At 39.6% G+C, this 24,797-nt stretch overlaps 1 protein-coding gene across 6 annotated transcripts in view; it reads left to right on the top strand.

Annotated features, from left to right (window-relative positions):
• The window catches only part of Hipk1 (homeodomain interacting protein kinase 1), an 84,180-nt gene that overhangs the window by 47,785 nt on the left and 11,598 nt on the right, over positions 1 to 24,797 (top strand). For 5 of the 6 annotated variants that reach the window (XM_057793974.1, XM_057793972.1, XM_057793976.1 and 2 more), the window contains 10 exons: positions 6,147 to 6,270; positions 11,137 to 11,256; positions 12,160 to 12,246; positions 13,411 to 13,595; positions 13,898 to 14,060; positions 16,070 to 16,295; positions 20,224 to 20,345; positions 21,172 to 21,306; positions 23,632 to 23,774; positions 24,161 to 24,343. In XM_057793974.1, coding sequence (XP_057649957.1) covers positions 6,147 to 6,270; positions 11,137 to 11,256; positions 12,160 to 12,246; positions 13,411 to 13,595; positions 13,898 to 14,060; positions 16,070 to 16,295; positions 20,224 to 20,345; positions 21,172 to 21,306; positions 23,632 to 23,774; positions 24,161 to 24,343 — 1,488 coding nt within the window. The remainder of the gene's footprint in view (positions 1 to 6,146; positions 6,271 to 11,136; positions 11,257 to 12,159; positions 12,247 to 13,410; positions 13,596 to 13,897; positions 14,061 to 16,069; positions 16,296 to 20,223; positions 20,346 to 21,171; positions 21,307 to 23,631; positions 23,775 to 24,160; positions 24,344 to 24,797) is intronic. The other variant, XM_057793973.1, reaches the window with a different exon arrangement.

The following is a 24,797-nucleotide window of genomic DNA, read 5'->3' as shown; positions in this document are numbered from 1 at the left end:
ACAGGGCTGTGGTTCCCAGTATCATCCTGCTCCTGCAACCCAGGCTGATGTTGAAATTTTTCACTTCAGTTTACTTATTTATGACTTGGGAGATTTAGGCTCCAACTGCATTTGCTTCTGATACTCCCCTTTGAGCACCCCTCCCCCATACAGTTCAAAAGCACCACATGCTTACAGGTGTGCTGGAGAGCTCCCTGCCCCACTTCATTCTCTGAGGCCAGCAGGTGAGAGCCCAGCAGCTCAGGCAGGAGCTTCTCAGCTCTGAGCCGAGTGTGCAGGTGTTCATTAACCGTTTGTGCGCCCTCTCAGAGAAGCCAGGCGGTTTTAGAACAAAACGGCAGAACAAAAGGGGATGTAGGATATTTTATGAAATAATTTTTGATAGGATCTTTACATAGAGACTAAAAGTGATTGATTTTTAGTATTAGGCTACTAAATCTGTATACTTTTGGTTTTGATCTTATAAAAAATTAAGGTTTTCTAAGTTTTAAAGTATTCTACAAAGCTACTTATGAATTTGGTTGTTGGCTTTAAGAATAATTTCAAGGGGAAGTAAGTGTACTTAAGTGTTTTCTGTTCCCACGCCATCACTGCAAGCAGCTCAGCATCCAGGGGTTGTGGCTCGGCCTAGGATTCCCCTGCGTGCTGTGTTGTCTCATAGTAATGCTTGATAACAAGTATGAGCAGATAGAAGAGCTGTGCAGGCAGCCCTCCCTCATCCCTGGTTTTGTCCTCAATGGGCCTTGAGCATCCTCATATCTTTTTGTTGCCACCCCCCTCCCCCCACTTTTTTGTCTTTTGCAAACCTTTAGCTGGGGAAGCTGCCTTCAAATCCAGCCTTATCACTCTTTTAAGTTTTCATTGCTTTGTCCCAATGTTAAGCACTCCCAGATACTACCATTTGGCAGAAATTTGCCACTTAGCCATAGGCATGGCTAAATGATCCAGGCAGTGGAAATGTTTGAAAGCTGCTATCTTTGGGGCTGGAGTTTTAGGGACAGAGGTCTGCCGCACTTGCAACTGCAGGGCTTTGCTCTTCTATACAAACTAGCCAGCATTTGTTTCAAGCTTAGATCACTTTGTTATTTATGGGTGGACACTGTAGAGAAGAGAAGTATAGCTTAATTTATCCTACACAAACAATCTAATTTCCTGTAACAGTGAAACTACAGTTTCAATCTAAGCCACAGATGCAGGAAGTTGGACTTTATGTAACATCTCTAATCTGGTAAATAAGTAGGTTTGGTGCCTCAGCTAAGGGAAGAAAGAAACTGAATGTTCATGAAAACAACCAAAGAATGATTTGTACTCAGCGTGCTGTGGGTGCCAGTGAACTAGGGCTTTATGACCTTGGAGGAGCTTTTCAAAATTGGGAAATGAATGTGCAGGGACTGCTGTTTCTGCCATTTGGCTATTTTAATTAGTGCCTTTAGTGTTTGTGCTTTAAGAATGGGGCTGTATCCTCTAAGGCAGTGGCTCTCAACTGTCTTAATGCTGTGACTAAAAATACCATTCCTCATGTGGTAGTGACCCTCAGCCATAAAATTATGTTGTTGTGGCTTGGAGGACTGGCTCAGCCCGTTAAAGGCTAGGCTCACAACCAGAAATATAAGAGTTCAGTTCCCAGCACCTATGGCTGTCCCTCCAGGTACCTTAAAAAATTATGTTATTGCTACTTCATAACTATAATCTTGCTACTGTTATGAATCATAAATATCTCTTATGCAGATATCTAACATGCAAATCCTGTAGGGGTTGAGACTCACGCGTTGAGAACCACTGTTAGAGAGAGACGCATTACTTCAAAAAGCACAATTAGTAGCATGTTCCTATTAAAATAAATGCTGCCGAGTTTGGTTGGTTAGTGATGTAACTCAGTGGTAGAGCGGTTGCCTAGCGAAGGCAAGGCCCTGGGTTCAGTCTTCTTTGTGGGGGGACAAAAACAAAACCAGTTGTGCTTTCAGGTGGATCTGAGTTCGAGGCCAGCCTGGTTTACAGAGCGAGTTCCAGGAGGGGCTCCAAAGCCACACAGAGAAACCAAAACAACCAAAATACTGCCAAGTTTGTTGTTGTCATCTCTAGCTTTCTCCTACACTTGAGTACGTAGTCTTTTTATTGCCTTATGTGTATTACAATGTTGTAACTGGAAACAGACTAGATAAGTAATTATCTAACTCATCCTTCATTTTTCCCCTTCCTTTCTTCCTCTTTTATTTAACTTTGAGACAGCACCTCCTGGTGTAGCCTGGGCTGGCCTTAACCCTTCAATCTTTGTGCTTCTGTTTCTTAAGTGCTGGGGTAACAGTGTGTGCCTGGTTTGGCCTTCTTAAACACATAGCAGAACCAGGGTTTCCATGTCTGTAGACTTTCCAGTACTGAGGATAAGATTCAGGACTAGCACATGTTAAAAATGCCCCCTACACCGAACTACCCCTCCAACCCCTCCAAAGACTTTATATTAAGACTGGAGAGTCTAAAGGAGGCCTAGAGGAAAATGCAGTGACAATAATTTCAACAATTGAAATCTCAATTTAGAGGTGCTGTCATTGTTTGGTAAAGGGGAAGACACTTCATTCACTAACTAGAGGTTAAGATGAGTGTGTTTAGGCCCAGTGAGGAGAAGCCCCCACTGCAGCTTTCTTTCCTTTCCTTTCCTTCTTACACTCCCTTTCTTCTTTCCTCTTCCTTCTCCTTCTTCCGCACCCCCCACATCCGCTTTTTTTATTTGTTTACTTGTCATTAGTTTTCTTTAGTACTTGCCTTTGTGTAAGGGAAGAGTTGCTATCTTGTGTCAATTTTCTCTGAGAGCTGTTGGCTGCTCTTGTCATTCCAGAACCAGGGGACCCGAGGAAAAACAGATTGCAGCCAACCTTCACTGTTTTTGTTGTTGTTGTTGTTTTAAATGAGGCTGGAATTAGTGTTTTCCTTAATTTCTTTGACACTTCAAGCTGTGTTATTTTAAAGAAGTTAAAAACTGAGCTGGCTCACTATTCCCTCTTGATCTACCTTTTCGAAAATGTCTTTCTCTAAGGTAGGGCTGCTAAAACCTCCGGGTTCTCAGTCGATGCTTTGGAATGTTCTCAGCCCAGTTTTCTTTCCGGCACCAAGCCATGTGCGCTCTCCCTGCCAGCTATTTCTGGCGCTGTCGTGAACTTGGAAATTGATGTTGCTGCTCACTGGAAGTAAGACATTTTTTCCCCCTTTTTTTCAATTTTAGAAAAGCTTTTATATTTTTTCTGGGTACTCCTATTCTCAGCTTTATTAATTCTCCTAAGAACATGCCATAGTGGTTGGAATTTAATTGAATTTTGGAATTCCATCAGTCGTAAACGGCTGCAGTTACTTTCAACATTACACATCACTTTTCTTCCTTCCTTTTCTTTTGTAAGACAGTTTCTGGAACTGCCATGTAGACCAAGTGGGCCTCAGGTTTGCAGTGGTCGTCTTGATGGATCACTGTATGGGTGCAGGTGTGACGACTGAGGGTTGGGGTTCCTATCAGATACTACAAAAGCTGGCGATATTTGCTCTACTCTAGCTGTCTAGCAGAATGAGTCTGAACAGGCCTAAATTGTCTACTGTTTTAGGGTAGGGATCAGAAAATGTCGTATAACCTACCTGTTTCCTAAGGGTGTTGATGTTTAATTACCTGTAGAAGTTATTTTTTTTTTTTTTTTTTTTTTGGGAAAAATATCCTAGGCAAGGCATGGTGATGCATGCCTCTAGTTCTAGGGCTTGGGAGACCAAGATAGGAGAATCCCAAATTCAAGGGCAGCCTGGGTTATAAAATGAGTTCAAGGCCAAGTGGGACTACATTGCAAGACCCCCTGGCTCAGAATACTTAAAACAGCAGACAGCCAAAACCCAGCAACAATATAACCAATGAATCTTTTCTCAAGCAACTCAACACACACACACACACACACACACACACACACACACACACACACAGTATAACAAAAATCATGTATTACCTAAAACCAAAATTTGGAAAACTTAGGCAATCTGTGAGGATACATGTCCAGTTAGATGGCTCTTCATGGAGGGTCTGCCTTTTGTCTTCCTCTTACATGAGGGACTTGTAGCAGGAATATATTTTCAGACCCCAAATTCTTAGATTTATTGGAAGGAAAGGACATTTTTAGAGAAAGTGATGAAGGTATCAGAGTTTGGATCGTAGATCCAGTCTGCCCAGGTGCCATCATTCAATAGTGTAGCCTCAGACAAGTAATTTAACCTCTCAGTTTCTTCATCTGTCAAATGAAGATAGTGCTTTATCTCATCCATCCTAAAATGCTCTGATTGGCTCCAAGCAGCCGCATTATGTGCCATATGAAAGGAGCTATATCTTCATCTGTGAAACGATAGGAAATGAAAACAAAGCCAGGCGGTGGTGGCGCGCGCCTTTAATCCCAGCACTCGGGAGGCAGAGGCAGGTGGATCTCTGTGAGTTCGAGGCCAGCCTGGACTACAGAGCTAGTTCCAGGACAGGCTCTAAAGCTACAGAGAAACCCTGACTTGAAAAAGAAAAAAAAAGTGAAAACATGTGCAACTTAAGAATTGCTGACGTGCAACAATGCTTATGATTCAACATTTATGAAGACTTTAGAAGTACACAGCATATGGTACGCACTGTCATTTATCATCGTTACTGTATTCATGTTACCTGTTCTCATTCAACTGCTCAACCGTTGTTGTTTGAGAATCAAATAACCCATTACATATGCTCTACCCCTGAGGTCTACTCTTAAACTTTATCATGTCTTTTTGAATCTATTTTTCAATATTTGCGAGTTGAGATTTTAGTGTTTTTTTTTTGTTTGTTTTTCATTTTTTGTGGGAGAAATATATATACATATGGAGGTCATAGGATAACTTTTTCAGGTTGATTTCCTTCTACCATGTGGATTTTGGGGCCAGTACGCAGGTCCACAGACTTGGTTTACCTTTTTATCCACTGCATATAGTTTTTTAGTCATACTTTGAGAAAAGTCTACTTATGCATGCCACCATTTCAAATAAGTTAATGAAGGTGAGGATGTAGCTAGTATGTATTTAGTTCTGGGGTGTGCTGAGAGCCATCCTTGCTCTATCACTTACTGTAGTTTTAGGCAACTGTCTCCTTGTCTCAGTTTCCTGTTCTGTCAGGGGTAATAGTAATTTCATTTCAGAGGTGTTCACCTATAGAGTACTCTTAGTTTATGGATTATTGGACTTGAAGCATTAATGAAAATCACATTTCTAAAAAAACAAAGTAGAGTTTTAAGACTCAAAATAATGGTGCTGAAATAATAATAATTTTTATACCTAATATTTACATATTCTTTTTATGTGCCAACTACTGACTCAAGATTTTATTAATTTATTTCAATTTTGTGTGATAGGTGCTCCCACTGTCTGCATTGTGTATCAGAAACCCAAGGCATAGAGTTGACATTAGATGGTGACAGTTACTAAGTAATGGGCCTGAGGTTCAAACTCCCATAGGTTGGCACTTGAGTCTGCTGCAAATACCAGGTTTTCAGAAGTCCTTTTTGTCATGAAGGCAATAAAACAACTAAGATGCTCAGAAAAAAAATCTTTATGATCTTTTATTTGTAATTATATATAATATTTAAGAAGCTCTCAAAACAGACATTTTCCTTTGAGTTTAATATAACTTCTTTATCATCAGGACCTGCCTTGAATCTATACAAGATTGGTTAATGTCTTTATTTAGCCAATTTAATATGCTTACTTAGAGTATTATTACAGAGATAGTAACGTATCAATTGTGGGCACTATCATGAACTCTGGTGGGGTTGTTGGATACATAGATTATGTTCTGTATTACCTTTCTGCAGTTCAAAACTTCTGAATTTTTTTCAAGATGGCGTTCCTCTGTTTTGTTCTGACCGTCCTGGAACTTACTCTGTAGATTAGAGATCTGCCTGTATCTGAGTGCTGGGATTAAAGATATGTGCCACCACTGCCTGGCTAAAGCTTCTGAATTCAAGTTCTGACTGTGTAGTTATATACTGATGGTTTTCAATTTCCTTAAACAAATGTTCTTGTTGCTGATACTGCAGCAGGATTTAGTCACTATCTATAGTTAATTTCCCCGATTGATGTTTGCTATTTTACCTTATGTCTTTGTATTTTGCTAGAGCCCCTGAAATTATTCTTGGATTACCATTCTGTGAAGCTATTGACATGTGGTCACTGGGCTGTGTGATAGCGGAGCTGTTCCTGGGATGGCCTCTTTATCCTGGTGCTTCAGAGTACGATCAGGTAAGAGTGCTTGTTTGAATGAATTTGGAGAGCAACACAAACTCAGACTGCAAGGTCCACACATACATACAGAGAGTGCTTCTTTAACAACTTGACAAAACAGACCACACAGCGTAGGAATATTGAAAAAAATTAAGGGTGTTCGTAAGTCCAAAATATAGATGTGGACAAATAGTCTATTATATTGATACCTGCCAAAAATATGTAAAAATCTATTTTTTTAAAAAAATATTTATTCGTTATGTATACAATATTCTATCTGTGTGTATGCCTGCAGGTCAGAAGAGGGCACCAGACCCCATTACAGATGGCTGTGAGCCACCATGTGGTTGCTGGGAATTGAACTCAGGACCTTTGGAAGAGCAGGCAATACTCTTAACCGCTGAGCCATCTCTCCAGCCCCTATAAATCTATTCTTTTAAAATAGTTCTTTTATTAATATAATTAAATTCCTCCCCTCTTACAAATCTATCCTGTCATTCCTTCTTTTTGGTTTTTTGAGACAATGTTTCTCTTTGTAACAGCTTTGTAGATCAAGTTAGCCTTGAAATCAGAGAGATCTACCTGCTGCTTCTGCTTCTGGTGTGTGCTGTAATCGTGTTAGCTTGGCTTGTTTCTAACTGGCTTTGCTAGCTTGAATTATCCCATCTACCTTTTCCCTCTGGAGTTTTACCTTTCTTCTTTTGTTTGTTTGTTTTTTTGTTTTTCGAGACAGGGTTTCTTTAACTGCCCTAGCTGTCCTGGAACTAGCTCTTGTAGACCAGGCTAGTCTTGAACTCACAGAGATCCTCCTATCTCTGCCTCCTAAGTGCTAGGATTAAAGTCATGTACCACCACACCACCCAGCCTTTTACCTTTCTTTATTCTGTTAACGTCTTATTATTATTATTATTATTATTATTTTTTTTTTTTTCCCGAGACAGGGTTTCTCTGTGGCTTTGGAGCCTGTCCTGGAACTAGCTCTTGTAGACCAGGCTGGTCTCGAACTCACAGAGATCTGCCTGCCTCTGCCTCCCGAGTGCTGGGATTAAAGGCGTGCGCCACCATCGCCTGGCGTCTTATTATTATTGTATGGCTGGTTGTGTAGCTGAGTGGCTGGCCCCTAGTGTCCTCCTCTCTTCCTTTCCTCATTCCTCTTTCTATTTATTCTCTCTGCCTGGCAGCCCCGCCTATCCATCTCCTGCCTAGTTTTTGGCTGTTCAGCTTTTGATTAGATCAATCAGGTATTTTAGGCAACAAAAAGTAACACAGCTTCACAGAGTTAAACAAGTGCAACATAAAAAGAATGTAACACATTATTAACCAAATAGTCCATAGCATAAACAGATAGATCAAATCTTCAACTAATATTCCACAACAGTGTGCAACTATCACCCAGCTACAAATTTATTCTTAAAAGGTTAAAGCTTTCCAAAAACTTAAACATAAGACCACACATGTTGTCATTCTTTTTTTTTTTTTTTTTTTTTTTTTTTTTTTTTTTTTGAGACAAGGTGTCTTTGCATAGAGCCCTGACTGTCCTGGAACTAACTATGTTGACCAGGCTGGCTGATAGGATTAAAGGAGTGTTCCACCAAGCCCAGCCTTGATGCCATTCTTAACCAGATCTCAATCATTACAGTACAGTGCTAACTCATAATTTGGTGTTTGCTGTGCTATTGTAGTTATTTTGCAGTCACCTCTTGATGTTGACACACTGAACTCAAGGTTGGCGAGCATCTACTTACAGTGTTGCATACTGCTAATCATTTCTGCTTAAGGTAGCTAAGAAAACTTTATCTCTTGTACTTCTTGTCCATTTATTACAAATAAATATGTGTTAAAAATACATTTATGGCTTTGCTAAGGTTTCTGGCCAATGCTAGGCTGTTAGTAATTAAGTCTTGAGGGATCCAAACTAGTCAGGTTGGAGATATAGCTCAGTGGTGGAGCACTTATTAACTAAGATCTTGAGAGGGCTAAATTCAATAACCAGCCTTGATGTGGGGAAGGTATATACAAATTTTGACTATAAGGATGAAGTGTTGTTGCCTTAACCCTGTGTTCTTTAAGGGCTGGCCATCTGTTATTACTAGTGCAATATATTCTAGAGAAATAAATGTGCTAGCAAAGTATTTAGATAGAGAAAAAAAGGAGTCTAATTGTTACTGAAAATTCAAAACATTTTTTTTCTGCCAGGCAGTGGTGCTTCCCAGTACTTGAAAGGCAGAGGTGTTGAACGTTGCTAGTTCGTTCCCGGCTGCTCAGTCCCAAAATAATCACACAGAAACTATATTATTTGCAATATTGTTTGGCCAATGTCTTAAATGTATTGCTAGCTAGCTCTTATATCCAAAACTAACACATTTCTCATTGACTCTGCCTTCTTTCTCCCAGCATTCAGTTTAGTTTTCCCGCCTACCTCTATTCTGCTAAGCCACTGGCCAAAACAGCTTTATTCATTAGCCAATAAAAGCAATACATATACATAAGAACTTCCCACACCACATGGGAAGGTGAATCTGTGCATTTGAAGCCAGCCTGGTCTACAGAGTAAGTTCTAGGACAGCCAGGGCTACACAGAAAAAACCTGTCTTGAAAAACGAAAACAAAAACAAAAACAATTTCTTCTACCACCTATTTGGTCTAAAGTTGTGTTTTTATCTCTGTGATAAAGAAGGATTTTATCTATATTATATATGGTTGCCATTTTTCTAGCTCTGTACTGATTAACTCTAGTCAACTGTGTCTTGTGAGTTAAGAGATGAAATTAAGTTTAACTGGAGTTCTGGGAGTGAACTTTGGCTCACTCAGCACTGCTATTATTATTTTATTTTATACATAGCTCAGAACAAAGTAACTAAACACATTAGGTTTCAGAAGTTATGCTACAGATTAGGCATCTTTTGAAGTAGGTTTTATGAGAACAGTCATTTGAGTCATAAAACTTTTTTGAACTTATGTTGTGGAGACTGGCCTTAAACTCCCAATCCTTTGGCCTCGCTCTCTAGTACTGGGATTCTAGGTTTGCACCACTTTGTCTGACTCATAGCTGTAAATGCTGCTACTGTGTTAAAACTGACAAGTTTTAGAAGACAGGATACTGTTTCCTAAAAAAAAAAAAAAAGTCCATTAAAGAAAGTTTTGCTATGGAAATAATTTGAAATCCCATTTCTCGCTCACCTCAGTACTGGCAGCTCTTTAAGAGTAGAGACTTGCATCCACTAGTCTGCCGTCCACTGACACCACCTCCTCCACTGCGCATAGCAGACATAAGTTTTGTCTTGTTTTTGAGAAATTTGTAATTAGAAGGTAAAAGAGAGCAAAACATTGTTTTCTCTTAGCTCAGAATTCTGTCTCATTTTTGAGCTGACTTGGAGTAAATTATAAAATAGGTCACTCGTATTATAGGTAACTAGTTATGTTGTGCTTTGTAAGTTTTTAATCTTTCCTACTTTGTAAGAAAAATAATGACTTTCTAATTTAGAAGAAAAAAGTATGAGGGATAGGATATGATGCAAGTTCATAAGTGGGACTGAACCAGAGCATCGATTCCTGGTCCCTTCTGAGAGGCTAATGGAGCTTAGATCCCACCCTTGAAATATACACACATGTTGGGGGTTGTGGACCCCAGACCCTGAATTTCTTGTAAACAACTTGTTTTGCTTGCAGCTGCTCTGAGCAAAACAACTTGTTTTCCTATGTTTGCAGCTGCTCTTAGCACGAGACCTGATGGCAGGGGAGTGGTTTCTGGTGGGTTTGGTTTGGGTATGGCTATCCGTTAAGGATCCTTATATAAGCTGCCCTGGAACACAATAAAAGGGGCATTCTTGTTTCATATGTGTTTAAACCTCCAGCCACAAATGGTCCTGTAGTGCAGGTGTTATGCTGCATGCAGGTACTGCAGTGCACGTAGTAGTACACGGACAGCACACACGTTGTCTTTAGAGAACTTGAGGGGCTCATAGCCTCCAGGAATGCAGTTCCTAGTCCAGCTATTCAGTTGTACTCGTTCAACCTTAGCAACAAATCAGTGTGAATTTCCTAGAAGCAAGTACAATTGGCTTTAGAAGTTGATATAGCCATCAGAGCTTTTCTTGTAAAGAAAAAGGATATGGTCCTTTGGAAATGTCTATGTAATATGTTGATGGGTGATAGGAGAAGTGATTTGCCTGTACTGAGTAAATAGGATGCTACTGGGGAGCAGGACTGGAACTAGTTTATCTTGGTGCATCTGGGTAATAAATAAAAAAGAATTCGTGCAATAGGGTCCAGCTAAGGTTTTTTTTTTTTGTTTGTTTGTTTTTATAAAAATAACTTTATAGAGTTAGAATTCACATGCTACACATATCAGCCATTTGAAGTGTACAGATTGATGGGTTTTTAGTATGTTTACAGGAATGCACTAGTTACCAATTTTAGAACATTCTGTTGTTCTATAATAACACCTAGTAGTATCAATGCCTATTTTCCTCCAAACTCCCTGGTTCCTCTTACCTCTACACAAATACTAAGATTTTTTTTCTCTATGTAAATTTGCCCTCTCTGGCATGTCATAAATATTCATCACATATAAAGTGTGGAGCTCTGTGATAGACTTATTTTATTTGTATCAGAACATCACTTTTTTGGCTAAATGATGTTCCATTGTGTATATACCACCTTTTGTTTATCTGTTAGTAGCAATATACATGGTTACTTTTTTTGCCTATTGTGTATAATGCTTCTGTGAACATTGGTATACAAATATCAAAATCTAGAGCTGGAGAGATAGATGGCTTAGAGGTTAAGAACACTGGCTGTTCTGGCTAGAGTTGATTTCAGTGTAAAAGCTTTTGATCTATTTTTCCACTTGAAATTGATGTTTGATGGTTTTGATTTTTCCAGATTCGTTATATTTCACAAACACAAGGCCTGCCAGCTGAATATCTTCTCAGTGCTGGAACTAAAACAACCAGGTTCTTCAACAGAGATCCTAATTTGGGGTACCCACTGTGGAGGCTTAAGGTGTGTCTTCCTTACAACTTTAAAATTAGGTTTTAGTGGGCTGGAGAGATGGCTCAGAGGTTAAGAGCATTGCCTGCTCTTCCAAAGGTCCTGAGTTCAATTCTCAGCAACCACATGGTGGCTCACAACCATCTGTAATGGTGTCTGGTGCCCTCTTCTGACCTGCAGGCATACACACAGACAGAATATTGTATACATAATAAATAAATAAATATAAAAAAAATTAGGTTTTAGTTAATAATTTCTTGACTTAGAGGAAGGAAAGTATGGGAAGGGGGTATATTTGTAGGAGAAAACACTTTGGAAAATGATTTTATTACATCTGTTATGCCTTATGCATGTGTAAAAATCACAAAGATAATAAGCCAGTTCAGCTGTTTGAGATTGTGCTGCGTATTTAGGGTCAGCAGTTGAGGGTGTGGAGACTCATGCTCAGTAAGCGTGGGAGCTAGAGAGACTTAATGACTGTTAACAGGGAAATCACCAGCACAGTGAGACAACCGTATTTTCTAACGTTCACATTCAGGCCTTAGAGATTTTCCTGAAGTAAGAGTCTGTTTTTAATACTGAACTTTCTCCTTTAGTGTGAGAAATCAGTTAACCTCCTGACACTCTGCCTCTGAGCCTGTTAAACAGTATTGGGGTCTGTGTCCATGTCCAAGAATCTGTAAGAGGAAATGGTTACATCCCATTCACCTGACCGTAGCGCTGTGTGGCGTCACTGCTGCCACGCTTGTTTCGCACTGTTGAAAGGACGCCGTCTCTCCACTGTAGGACTCTCAGGCTCTGTCTTTGCCATCTGTAGTTGACAAGGCAACAATACAGTCTCTTTGTATTCTGCCTTCAGATTAAAAGAAAAATGTGAAAATAATGTAGAGTTTTTTAAAAATCTGTATTTTATAGACACCTGAAGAACATGAATTGGAGACTGGAATAAAGTCAAAAGAAGCCCGGAAGTACATTTTTAACTGCTTAGACGACATGGCTCAGGTAAGTGTGGCAAGCCTAGAAAGGCGGGCAGGTGTGGTGCTTCAGTGAGAGACACATGTCTGAGGATTATACATGCTAACATTTTGCTACGTGGTAAAAGAACATTTGAATACAAGTAGTGCATGCTTTAAAGATACTTGATTGAGCGTCTGTAGCCCAGATACAGCGAACTAAAACAGTATTCTCAGATCCGAAGCTCTCTGTGCACAAGTGACACTAAAAATGTCCAGATTTTGGGTTTTATTGGGGTTTCGTGTCAGGGCTGTTCAGTTAGTAAAGTCTGTGCAAGTATTCCAAATCTTTTTGGTTTTTAAGACAGTGTTTCTCTGTGTAAAAGTCCTGGCTGTCATGGAACTTGCTCTGTAGACCAGGCTGGCTTCAAATTTACAGAGATTCATCTGCCTCTGCCTCACGAGTGCTCGGATTAAAGGCATGCACCACTACTACCTGGCTATCAATATTCCAAAATCTTAAGGCTCTAAAATAGGCCCAAGCATTGTCAGCCTGTGTCTGTTTCTCCCTCGCTTATGCTCACTGGGTCTTGTTTCGTTATTTTAAAGTAATATTTATAAAGGTTTCTTTCATTTTTTTTTTTTTTTGGTTTTTTTGAGACTGGGTTTCTCTGTGGTTTTTGGAGCCTGTTCTAGCCCTTGTAGACCAGGCTGGTCTCGAACTCACAGAGATCCGCCTGCCTCTGCCTCCTGAGTGCTGGGATTAAAGGCGTGCGCCACCACCGCTCGGCAAGGTTTCTTTCTTGTCCTATTTTCTCTACCAAAATAAAAATTGCGTAAGAGCTTACAGTTACTGAGAATGCTTATTATGTTCCAAATTTAAACACTTTGTACTGTGCCATTTAATCTTTTCAGTGATAGAAACTTGTATATTTCAATAATTTTTTGCTTAATTATTTTAAGCAATAATTTTAATGCCATGAATTAGCTTGGCTTGGTTGTACCCCCCCCCCCACACACACACACAGAGGATTTTCTGCCTGAGGAAATTATTATTCTATAATCAAACTTCATTTCCCCAGGTTTCTCTTTTCTGAAATGCTAGTATTAAATATCTGTTTTCTCTGTTTTGGAGAGGAAAAACAGACACAGTAAATCTTTAATCTACTATTAAACTTAAGTGAAGGAATATGTTTCTAATTTTCTTTGGAAGGTAAATATGTCTACGGACTTAGAGGGAACAGACATGTTGGCAGAGAAGGCAGATCGGAGAGAATACATTGATCTCTTAAAGAAAATGCTGACGATTGATGCGGATAAGAGAATCACTCCTCTGAAAACTCTGAACCACCAGTTTGTGACAATGACTCACCTTCTGGATTTTCCACACAGTAACCAGTGAGTATGGTACCATCTGGGGACTTTTGCCATCATGTGGCTCTTGGTTTAACTGCCATTCTATATGGGGAGCTATCAAGTTGGCTGTAACTTTGGCCTGTGTATTTGGTTCACTGATGCTTTTCTTTCTTTCTGAAAAGTTGTGTGACTTAAAGAGAAGTCTTTATTTTTCTTCTTGTTACCATAAAAAGCCTTTTTTTTCCTTGAAAATATTTGTAAGAAATACTTTGTTCCATGTTTGTCTTGAGTTTTTTGTTATGTAAATTTCAGCATTCATTCAATCATTTTTTAATCTTTTTCAGTGTTAAGTCTTGTTTCCAGAACATGGAGATCTGCAAGCGGAGGGTTCACATGTATGACACAGTGAGTCAGATCAAGAGTCCCTTCACTACACATGTTGCTCCAAATACAAGCACAAATCTAACCATGAGCTTCAGCAACCAGCTCAACACAGTGCACAATCAGGTACTCAGGGAATGATTGGGGAGCTCAAGCCGAAATAGGGCAGAAGGCAGTAAGGCAAAGAGACCGGTCCTTGGGTTGTTTTTTTTGTTTGTTTGTTTTGTTGTTGTTGTTGTTGTTTTGTTTTGTTATTTCTTAAGCATTTTCTATTTGAGGGCCTGAGCAAGTTGGCTCAGCAGATAAAAGTACCTGCCATGCAAGCCTGTGACCTCTGTTTCATCATGAGATTCACAGTTGAAGGAGAAAACTGATTCCCAAAAGTTTCCTCAGCCTGTGGAACACACATACCCACACTACAAGTATTACTGTGCACGCACACATTCAATAATAATGAAGGTCAGTTCAGAGATTCAGTCTCCTCTATTGAAGAAAAAAGAAATTTCTACTTGGCAAATGTAACAAATATCCAGCTAGACTGACATCCTTGTTGGTCATGTGCTGATAGCCTTTAACTACAGCCTACTCCATACCCTCAAGTCTTTGCGTATATGGGCTCTGAATATGGAGTTACTTTGCTGCTAGTTTTACTAAGTTTAATCAGATAACCCACTCTTTCCGATAGGAGTTTACTTTTTTCAAGGGTTCTTTGAATAATAATCTAAAAAGGGTAGTATTGTATTTGCTTGCCAGTGAACACTTAGTCTTTTGTTGTTTATAAAGACGAAAGTTTCTCCGTTTCTTAGTTTGGTCTACTTTTTAAATAGGAATGCTTATGAATTTTAGTGGAATTTCCTATGAAGCAAATTTTGTGCAGAAGTAGCTGAGTTTTATATAGTTAAAACCAGTTCAGCACTAAGAGTAACCACTTGTCACTCTTTGTGCTTACTCACCTTTGTAGTATTTCTCTATTATTACCAGTTTTGTTCTAGAGCTTGAAACTCGACCTCTTGTTTGCTAGGCAAGCACTGTAGTACTGACTGTGTATTCCCAGGCCTGGAAATTTTCTTAAATAGCCTGCCTGCCTGCCTGCCTGCCTGCCTGCCTGCCTGCCTGCCTGCCTGCCTGCCTGCCTGCCTGCCTGCCTGCCTCCCTCCCTCCCTCCCTCCCTCCCTCCCTCCCTCCCTCCCTCCCTCCCTCCCTCCCTCCCTCCCTCCCTCCCCCTTCCTTCCTTCCTTCCTTCCTTCCTTCCTTCCTTCCTTCCTTCCTTCCTTCCTTCCTTCCTTCCTTCCTTCCTTCCTTCCTTCCTTCCTTCCATTTATTTCGAGACAGGGTTTCTCTGTAGCTAGTCCTGGAACTAGCTCTTGTAGACCAGGCTGGTCTCGAGGAGAGATGAGCCTGCCTCTGCCACCCAAGTACTGGGATTAAAGGCACGCACCACCACTGCCTAGCTGAGAGTTATTTCAAAGATAGCTAAAGTTTTGTTCTGGGCTAGCAAGATGACTCCATCATGAGTAAGGGTGCTTGCTGCCAAGTTTGACACCCTGAGTTTGATCCCCAGAAGCCTTATAGTAGAAGAAGAGCTCCAAGTCTCCCTCAAATTGTCCTCTGACTTTGCTTGCATATGGTGCAATACATAAATTAAAACAAAACAAAAAACACCGAATATAGTGGTGCACACCTTTAATCCCAGTTAAAGGTAGACAGGTCTTTGTGAGTTTCTGGCCAGCTTGATCTGCATAATGAATTCCAGGCCATCCAGGACTACACAGGAAGACCTTGTCTCAAAGAACAAAAATATAAAATAAACAAATCCTTTGTTCCAAGTTTCTGTTTTGAGGCTAGGAATATAACGCAGTTGGCAGAGTGCTTGTCAACATGCATAAAGCCCCTCTGTTATATCCCCAGCATTGCATAAAGCAAGTCTGGTGGTCCCACACTCAGGAGGTGGAAAGAGAAGGATCAGGAGTTCATATGCCACTCTTGAATGCATAAAGAGTTTGGTGCCAGCCTCGGCTACCTGAGATCCAGCCTCTAAAGTTTTTTTTCCCCTTAAATAAATAAATAAATGGCTGTTTATCTCCATCTTATACTGATGTATGTATATAATTTTATTTTATTTTATTTTATTTTAGGCCAGTGTTCTAGCTTCCAGTTCTACTGCAGCAGCTGCTACTCTCTCTCTGGCTAATTCAGATGTCTCACTGCTAAACTACCAATCAGCTTTGTACCCATCATCTGCTGCACCAGTTCCTGGAGTTGCCCAGCAAGGTGTTTCTTTACAACCTGGAACCACCCAGATCTGTACTCAGACAGATCCGTTCCAACAAACATTTATAGTGTGTCCACCTGCTTTCCAGAGTAAGTGTGGAAACTCACTCCTGTTCTTACTTAGTAGGACTTTGGACTTTCCCACTTAGGCAGGTCTACTTGTTTAGTTCTGCTTTTTGACAAGTTTAAACTCTGATGATGAAGATAGCTGAAATTGGGAGCTGTCACAAAGTAATTTCCCCTTTACATTGATTTTTCTCTAATTAATAATATTGCTTGATGGATTAGAGGAGCTCAGTTTGTGTTTCCTTAATTTAATTCCCTCATAATGTGTTTGTGCCCACTGAAGCAAAATACCATTTATCTTGTAGAAGCATATATGTCTTAATATGTAGAATATGTGCATATATATGTATTAGCATATAGAATATATATGTCTTAGTATGTAGAATATATATGTCTTAGTATGTAGAATTTGTGCATCTTTAAATTGCCGAAATCAGAATTGTTATGTATTGAATCTAGCTTCATTCTATTTTAAACTAAAATAAAATGTTATTTTATTATAGGATATAAACAGTTAAGATTATAGAAACTAAAAAAAATCATTCAGTAATACAGACTGTTATTTTTGAAGTGAAATTCTACAAGCAAGCTGAAGTTCTTGTGGGGAAGGCATTAAGACATCTGCTGCAGCCTGACTCATAGTCTTCAGACTCCCATTCCAATAAGATTAATATTCACATTCCCATGCTTTCTTATTGTTTTCATTATTATTTTCTACTCCAGTCTGCTCAATTCTTTCCCATTCCCTCCCTAAAATATGGGAAATGTGTGTTGATTGTTTTGGTAAGCTATTTGGAAGGCTAAATTATTTTGAGTCTTTTCTGACAACACACTGGTCTTTCCCTTAAAAGTCTGTCAGGCCAGTGTAGTGGCTCACACCTCTAATTCCGACAGGAAGATTGTGGAGCCATTCAGGCAGTGTAGTAAGATGGCATCTTCCAAAAAAAAGTCAAAGTAAAAATAGGAAACAAGCTAGACTGAGACAACAAACACACGTCTTCTCTGTGTGGACCCTAAATCTAACACACCTGCCTGTCCTCGCCCCACTTCTCTTCATGTGAGTGTATTTATGGGTGTGTTTGTAGGTCTTAAAATTAGAAAAGGGATGGTGGTGGGGAGAAGAGATCTTAGGGGAGGTGGGAAATAAAGAAGGTAATGGAGTACATGTAATGGGAAAGCAGAAGGGAAACTAACTGGGAGAACAGAGAGAACCACCTGCCAGGGGAGTGGGGAGGAGTAGGACCCTGGAGAGGACGAATGAGAGAAAAGTATCCTGACCTGTGTATGAGAGTGCTGTACACATGTATGCAAATCTAAAACACTAATTTTGAAAAAAAGAGAAAGAAAAACTTGCTGTATCACTGTGGGAATGAACTAGGATCTAGACTTCTCAGAGCTTTTTATATAGAAGCAGATAGCATTTTTATCTTTTTACTTCAGTTAAATATTGATTATGACTTTTGTTTGTTTGGTTTCTGACAGAGTCGGAGCAAGCGGAAGGAAATGAGGGGCTGGGGGAGACTGAGAGCTTACCGGGAGGCCAGGAGAGCGATAGCGATGTAAACCAGGGAGAGACCGCAGGGAGAGCGGAGGAGCAGATTCACAATCCGTAAATGCAAATTTAGCCTAACTTACCAAATTATTTTCTATATGTACCTTATAGGAGTAATTCTATACTTTGGGCTGTCACAAACTGATGATGCTTCTATAGAACCTAGCAAATGAGCCACCTCTTCTCCCACCCTTTCCAAAGTAAATTCTGCAGGAATAACACTCAAATGTGAGATTCTGTGATCCTCTGCTGCTTCTCAGATGATTCTCAGATGAAAGAACTCTTGAGTGTCTTTTAATGGAATAAGGTGTAAACTAAAGCAATGGAAGAGGAGTGTGGGGGAACTCCTTTTGGTATAATTTGATAAATATTAGCTTTAGGGGAAAAATCTGTCTAAAACTCTAGATAACTTAAGGAAACTATAAAATAGAGCAGATTTTAAATGTTTGGACCAGAGGGAGCGTACAAATAAGGTAGTGATGGTGATACCTGAAATACATTATTACATATGCCAAGCAGCCTTCAGTTAGCAGTTTATCCTTATGTATGTTTGGCTCTAGGAGGTGGGTAATATCACCCCGATGTATAAATGATGAAACCTTCTTATGACCAAAGTGTTCTAGTCATTTATGGTAGATAGTTTGAAACGTAGGCGGTAGGGTTCATCAGATATGCATTGAAATATTCCATACTGCCAGATAGTTCTGCTCTGTGCTGATTTCTACCCATCAGTCCTCTACTTCAGGTTGCTCACATTTCTCTCTTACAAAATGGCCTCAGTGTAAGTAAATGGAGCAATCAAGCATGTATAGCTCAATACTGTAAATCACTTCCCGTACTGTTAGAGTTGACGAGTGTTCATATTTTGCCCAGTGGTAACTAGTCTCTAATTTTCCCTTCACTTTATCACTCTGGAGCCATAGAGGAGCTACTGTAGTGAGCATCTCCTCCCAGAGTTTGCCTCAGTCCCTGCATGTTTGGGAAGCTCTTAACACTACGTGGAGTTGGTCATGCACTAGAGTTTTGTATGGCTTAGCTTTCCTGTTAGATAATGCATAAGGCAGCATGGCTAACAACTGTTAAATTTTAATATCCTTGTTAGTTGTTTCTATATAAGTAGCATTTTTTTAAGAAAGCATTTTTTCAGCAGTTTTAAATTTGCTTTTACTAGTCCCCCTCTTAACATTCCTAGAATGCTTTTTTCTTAATCAAAATTTGTTACTAAATTACTCACACAGAAAATTCGAAGACTGACTGAAAATAGCAGTATTATGCTCTATAAATTATGCTCACTTGACACTTCTGTAGTAAAGTTAAAGCAACAGTAAGGCCAGGCATGGTGGCACACAACTGTAATCCCAGTATTTGGAAGATTGAAACAGTAAGATCATAGCGTTGTAGTTACTCAGGGCTGCATAAGAAGACATTGCTGAGTAGGAGTGGGCAAAGATGCAGAGAGAGATTAAGATTGGTACTAGTTTTAGCATCTTCTAATTGAAATATTTATGTCTTCATTTAGCAGAGCCGCATGCATTAGTAGACAGGAGGCATGACAGAAACTTAAGAGTCTGTAGAGAGTGCTGATAGGAGGGTAGGCACGAGAGATCTTCTGGGCTCGCTAGTCTCCACAGAAAGAACTGTGGTGTTGGCCCTTTCCCCCAGCTCAAGACATTGCCATTTATAGGAGCCATTTGATATTTATGCCAAATCATAATAAATTGAGATAAGTAAGACACAGGGAGTGTTTTCCAGCAGTAGGTCCACTTTCCCAGCTGCCCCTGAACTGTAAGAGTCGGATGAGGAAGCTGCCAACAAGAACAGGTTTCTAGATAAGAAGTGGATTTCTATAAGCTAACATACCTGTTACTTTTGTATAATTTCTTCATTTTCTGTTGACTTTACTCTTATCTTTAGATACAACATGTTACTAATTTTTGAACTAGGTTGTATTTTTTTTGAGGAGGAAAAGATTCTTTACACAAGAGGGTAATAGGTTATAAATTACTGAGTTATGTTCAATTCTCTGTTTTTGATAGATTACAGTCTTAAAAGCACTTTCTTCCTCACCCACTCCCCTAGTGACTGAGAGATAAATGTGACTTAGAGTGGAGATTGTTGGGCTTTTGCCTGTACTGATAATGGGGGTGTAATCATTTTGTAACATTAAGACTTTACATTCCCTTAAGCCACCTTCCCTATATGAAATGCCTTTGCACTAAGTTAACCCTGAAGGGAATAGAGCCTCCTTTTTTAATGATTTATGTGAATGAAGGGCTTTGTCTTAAGTGTCTAGAATGAAAACCTGAGCAATAGAAAAAGCTAGAAGTACCCCAGTGACAGCCCACCAACAGTATTCTTAGACCCGGCGAAGCAACCTGAATATAATGTTTTTCCCACCAGCTGGGCTGCAAGCAACAACAAAACATTCTGGATTCCCTGTGAGGATGGATAATGCTGTGCCCATTGTACCCCAGGCGCCTGCTGCTCAGCCACTACAGATACAGTCAGGAGTACTTACTCAGGTAAAAGCCAGAACAACATGCTCAATATTGCTGAAGCACTATTGAGAATCAGATATTTTATCCTGAAAAAAAAATATTTGCTTTGAGTATAAAATCTTTCTTGTACATGATTCAGAGGTCTTAAAATGAAGCATCTATAATAGAACAGTTTACTTATTCCTGTCTTTCGTGGCTCTTCTATTACCTCCTTAGACTTGCAGAGGTGACATTTTATACCTGGAGAAATGGTTAAGGTAGTACACATGCATATTTTTTTGCTGTAAAATTAGGGTTTCATCCTTCCCTTTGGTGTCCTTTATGTTTAGTCTTAGAATTTTCTAAGAGTTAAGGCTAGGTCACATCTGGCTACTTCTTCATTTTATGAGTTTAGTAGAAAAACTTTAAAATGTTGTTTTGCCAGATGATTGAGAAACTAAGGTCACAGACAAAATCATGAAGGTTTTGTATGGTATACAACATTATACTTTGAATTCTATATGTTAGTGTTTGTGGCCTGTGATATACAAGAAATTCTGAAACCCCAAACTTATTGTGTGAGTAGGAGGAAGATTTCTTCATAAATGAAATGCCTATGTTTTATAGATTGGATGCTCTGAATCTGGTCCAACAAAGAGTCCTATACTTTTTCTGCCTGATACCATTGACTTTTGACATAGTGGGCCAAAGCCATTCACAGCTGAAAGGGAAAAGTTGTGTTTGGTGTGTGTTTTAGGTACCATGAAATTAGTTCATGGTCAGTAATAACTTGGGGGGAGTGAGAACCCTTCTGAATCCAGATAAGCTACCTCGGTGCTTATTTCACTCACCTGCCTGATCTACATTTCAGGGAAGCTGTACACCACTAATGGTAGCAACTCTCCACCCTCAAGTAGCCACCATCACACCGCAGTACGCGGTGCCCTTTACCCTGAACTGCGCAGCCGGCCGGCCGGCGCTGGTTGAACAGACTGCTGCTGTACTGGTAATTCCCTCGCTTGATTGTGTTACTAACGGAGTTTCTTTGGTTTCTTTCTTTTTAATTTTTTTTCCTGTTTGTTTTTGTTCTGTTCTGGTTTTCTCATTTAAACAAACAAACAAACTAGCCTAGTCTTTGCAGAGGGCATGGAAGCATGTGCCATCTTGTGGCTGTGTTCTTGCTACATCTTTAATGTCTCATTACTTCCTCCCCAACATTTGCTGAAGCACTGTTTGACTCTGAGCATCAGCCTAGTGTGGTTAAAGCTCTCTGTGTAGCCTCAGGAGCGCTTTAATACTCTCACCTTTCTGCCTTTCTTATCCTTGGCCCTTGAGATTGAAGAACATGGCCTTCCATTTGGCCCTGCCACAGGTATCCAGATGCCAAACTTTGAACTCCCTACCACTAGCTGTGCCCCCCTTTTGTTATCTTAATCTTCTAAAATTTCTGTATATATAGAAATGTTTAAAATGGTCTTAAGGTATTGTTTTATCATTAACACTAACTTCTGTCTATGACTGACTGAAGATAGTACTTTTGGCATTCATGATCGGTGGTACCTTTTATCTTCCATTTAAAGATATTCCCTTTAAAATACACTTAGATCATATTGTTGGTCAAAATTAAAAGATGAACTTATTTATAGGAATGTTTTTTAGAAAATATTTTACAAATAAATTCTAATACAAAGAAGGAAATATGGCTGACAAACTTGCCAATACAGCATCTTTGTTATTGGAAGTCCTGAGGGAGAAGTCAGTGTTGATAGCTGCAATTGTAGGTGAGTCCAGCTGAGAGCTGGAAAAAACAAATATGGCTTGCTTTGAAGTGTGTTTGGTTTTGGTTTATTTGGGCAAGTTAGAATTGTTTATTTTAAATCCAGCATTTCATTATTTGAAATGTACAATTAGGTAAGCCTCTCCAAGCCAAATGATACTATTGAATTCCTTGTATTTCTTACTTTCACAGTGGATTTAAATTTCTTTTGTTATCTCTCAAGTATTCATGAATGAAAACACAGAAACATACGTGGATGGAGCTTGTTTGGTTTTCAGTTTAAAAGTCTTTGTCACCTGTGGATTGTTTCTCATACGCATAGAACCCAAGTGCTAGGGAGTCAGATATAATTCCAATGTGGTTGGTCCACGTTTTAACTTGCACACCTGTAGTTTTGAGATTGGAAATGTCAGTTTGACCCTTCACCTTTGCTGCTCTCTTTAAGTTTGCTCTAGCCATTTGTTAAGCTTTGCATATTTTTGTTTTTCCTCTGTCAAAACAGTTCGTCGCTTGGAACGCCAGATTTCTGCCTCACATTGGAATGTTATTTCTTGCTTTGTATTAAACTACATGCTTTGTCTCGTGCAGGTGTTGGCTTTGGAAAGACGCATGGTGTGACTTAACATCTTCTCTTGTTTTCTGTTCTGTTCTGTTTCATTTTAAATTCTACGTATGGTAGCAGACGTGTTTGCAGTTTCTCTGCTCAGAGGGCTTCTTGTTTGGAACCAGTATTTATAACAGGTGGATCTGTTACTTGCAGAAATATTTTTAAAACTGTTTTGATAGCCTTTCAATTTGAAATTCATGAAATAGAACCATATGTACCCTAGTAGATAATTGAATTACTGAACTCAGGTTTAAAAAAGAAACTTCCAAATCTGTTATATTTTTTTCAGAAATTTTTGGCAACTTTTAAGAATAATGTGGTGCTTTAAAAAATTATTTTAAAAAGTATTTGCTCATTGACTTAATTTTTAATTCTATCATATGACTATAAATAATGTTGTTAGCTCTTTTGCCGGCAGAAGCTTATTTACCAAGGGATTTGGTATTTGGTCATCCATGTCTGCTGCGTTTTCCACCCTTCTAATAAAGGGAGCAATTCTGCCCTATATTTTAAGGGTTGAATTGATCTGGTGTCTTATCTGATTGGCCTTCAAGTTTTGAAATTTCTATTTTTCAATCTCAAGAGAGTCCCCTTAACTCTTTCTAAAGGATGTATTTTAGAGGCTTTTATTCACCAGGGTATACCTGAACCTTCAGCTTCCTTTTCTTGACACACAGAGACTCATATTGCAGGGACCCTTGTTTGTTAGTGCCCTGCTGGTCAGGTTATGGGGACAGCCAAAGGAGAGCAATTGGCTTCTTCTCTTCCCACAACTCTTGCAGCCATGAGTAAGCCCTCTGTACTGTCTTTCTTTTTTTCTTTTATCTCTGCAAGTTAACAGTCTACAAACATTTTTTTAAGATAAAAATTTTTCTTTCATCTGAAAAACAAAATCAAAAGCTAAGAATGAGTCAAGTCTGGACCTTTGTCTGTGTGTTTCCTTGCAGCAAGCCTGGCCTGGAGGAACACAGCAAATTCTCCTACCTTCAGCTTGGCAGCAGTTGCCTGGCGTGGCTCTACATAACTCTGTCCAGCCTACAGCAGTGATTCCAGAGGCCATGGGGAGTAGCCAGCAGCTCGCAGACTGGAGGCAAGCACTCTCTTTCTCTGGGAAATGTGTATGGGTAGGAGTCTGTGGAGTGGGGATACTTGATGTGAAGAGACTGGAAAGAAAAATTAGGGAAAATTTTATATTTGAAATTCTTTGAGAAAAGGACTCATTAGTCTAGAAAAGGAGTCATAAGGAAATTTGGAATATATGAAAATGAGGTTCTGTGGTCAGGAATCATTTACTTCTCTTTTAAACAAAGCCTTAAGTGATTAGAGAGAACATAGTGAGATCTTAAAGCTTTAAAATCCCAGTGACTGGTCATAAAAGTAAACACAGCTGTGCCTAATCTCTTCCTCTCTAATACCCGTTCGCCCCGGACTTGGAGGTTTGGAGAGTCACTCTTCTGTTTCTTTATGTTGGTACAGGAATGCCCACTCTCATGGCAACCAGTACAGCACTATCATGCAGCAGCCTTCTTTGCTAACTAACCATGTGACGTTGGCCACTGCTCAGCCTCTGAATGTTGGTGTTGCCCATGTTGTCAGACAACAACAATCTAGTTCCCTCCCTTCAAAGAAGAATAAGCAGTCTGCTCCAGTCTCATCCAAGTAAGTCTGTGTTAGCTTATGGTTAAGACTTTGAGAGTTTGATTGTCCAGCATTCAGGGTGTTACAGTGTAGGTGTTTTAGGTATGAAGCAAGTGCTTGCCAAACTGCACTTAAACTGCCCCCTTCATCTGGGCAGGTGTGTCCTCAGTATGCTCAGCTTTGTATAGTTTTCATTTTTTGTTACTTTTCTTGTTTGTACGTGTGATGTGGGGTGTGTGCTCGTGAGTGTGATGCACATGCCTGGCAGGTGTCTGTAGGTCAGAGGGAAGTAGAGGAGTCAGTTCTCCCCGCCATATCAGTTCCTGCGTGAACTCAGGTCATCAGGCTTGCTGCAAGCAACTTCACCTGGAGACAAAGATGCATAAAAATGTAGATTCTTTTGTATTTTGCTGTTCTTATCTTTGGAAACACTAGCCAGAATCATTAATTTTTCATTAATTAATTAATTGTTAAT

The sequence above is a fragment of the Chionomys nivalis genome, chromosome 18 (assembly GCF_950005125.1).
Source record: "Chionomys nivalis chromosome 18, mChiNiv1.1, whole genome shotgun sequence".
In the NCBI taxonomy this organism is placed as follows: Eukaryota; Metazoa; Chordata; class Mammalia; order Rodentia; family Cricetidae; genus Chionomys; species Chionomys nivalis.
The sequence above is the reverse complement of the archived record's forward strand: the minus strand, read 5'-3'. Positions and strand labels throughout refer to the sequence as shown.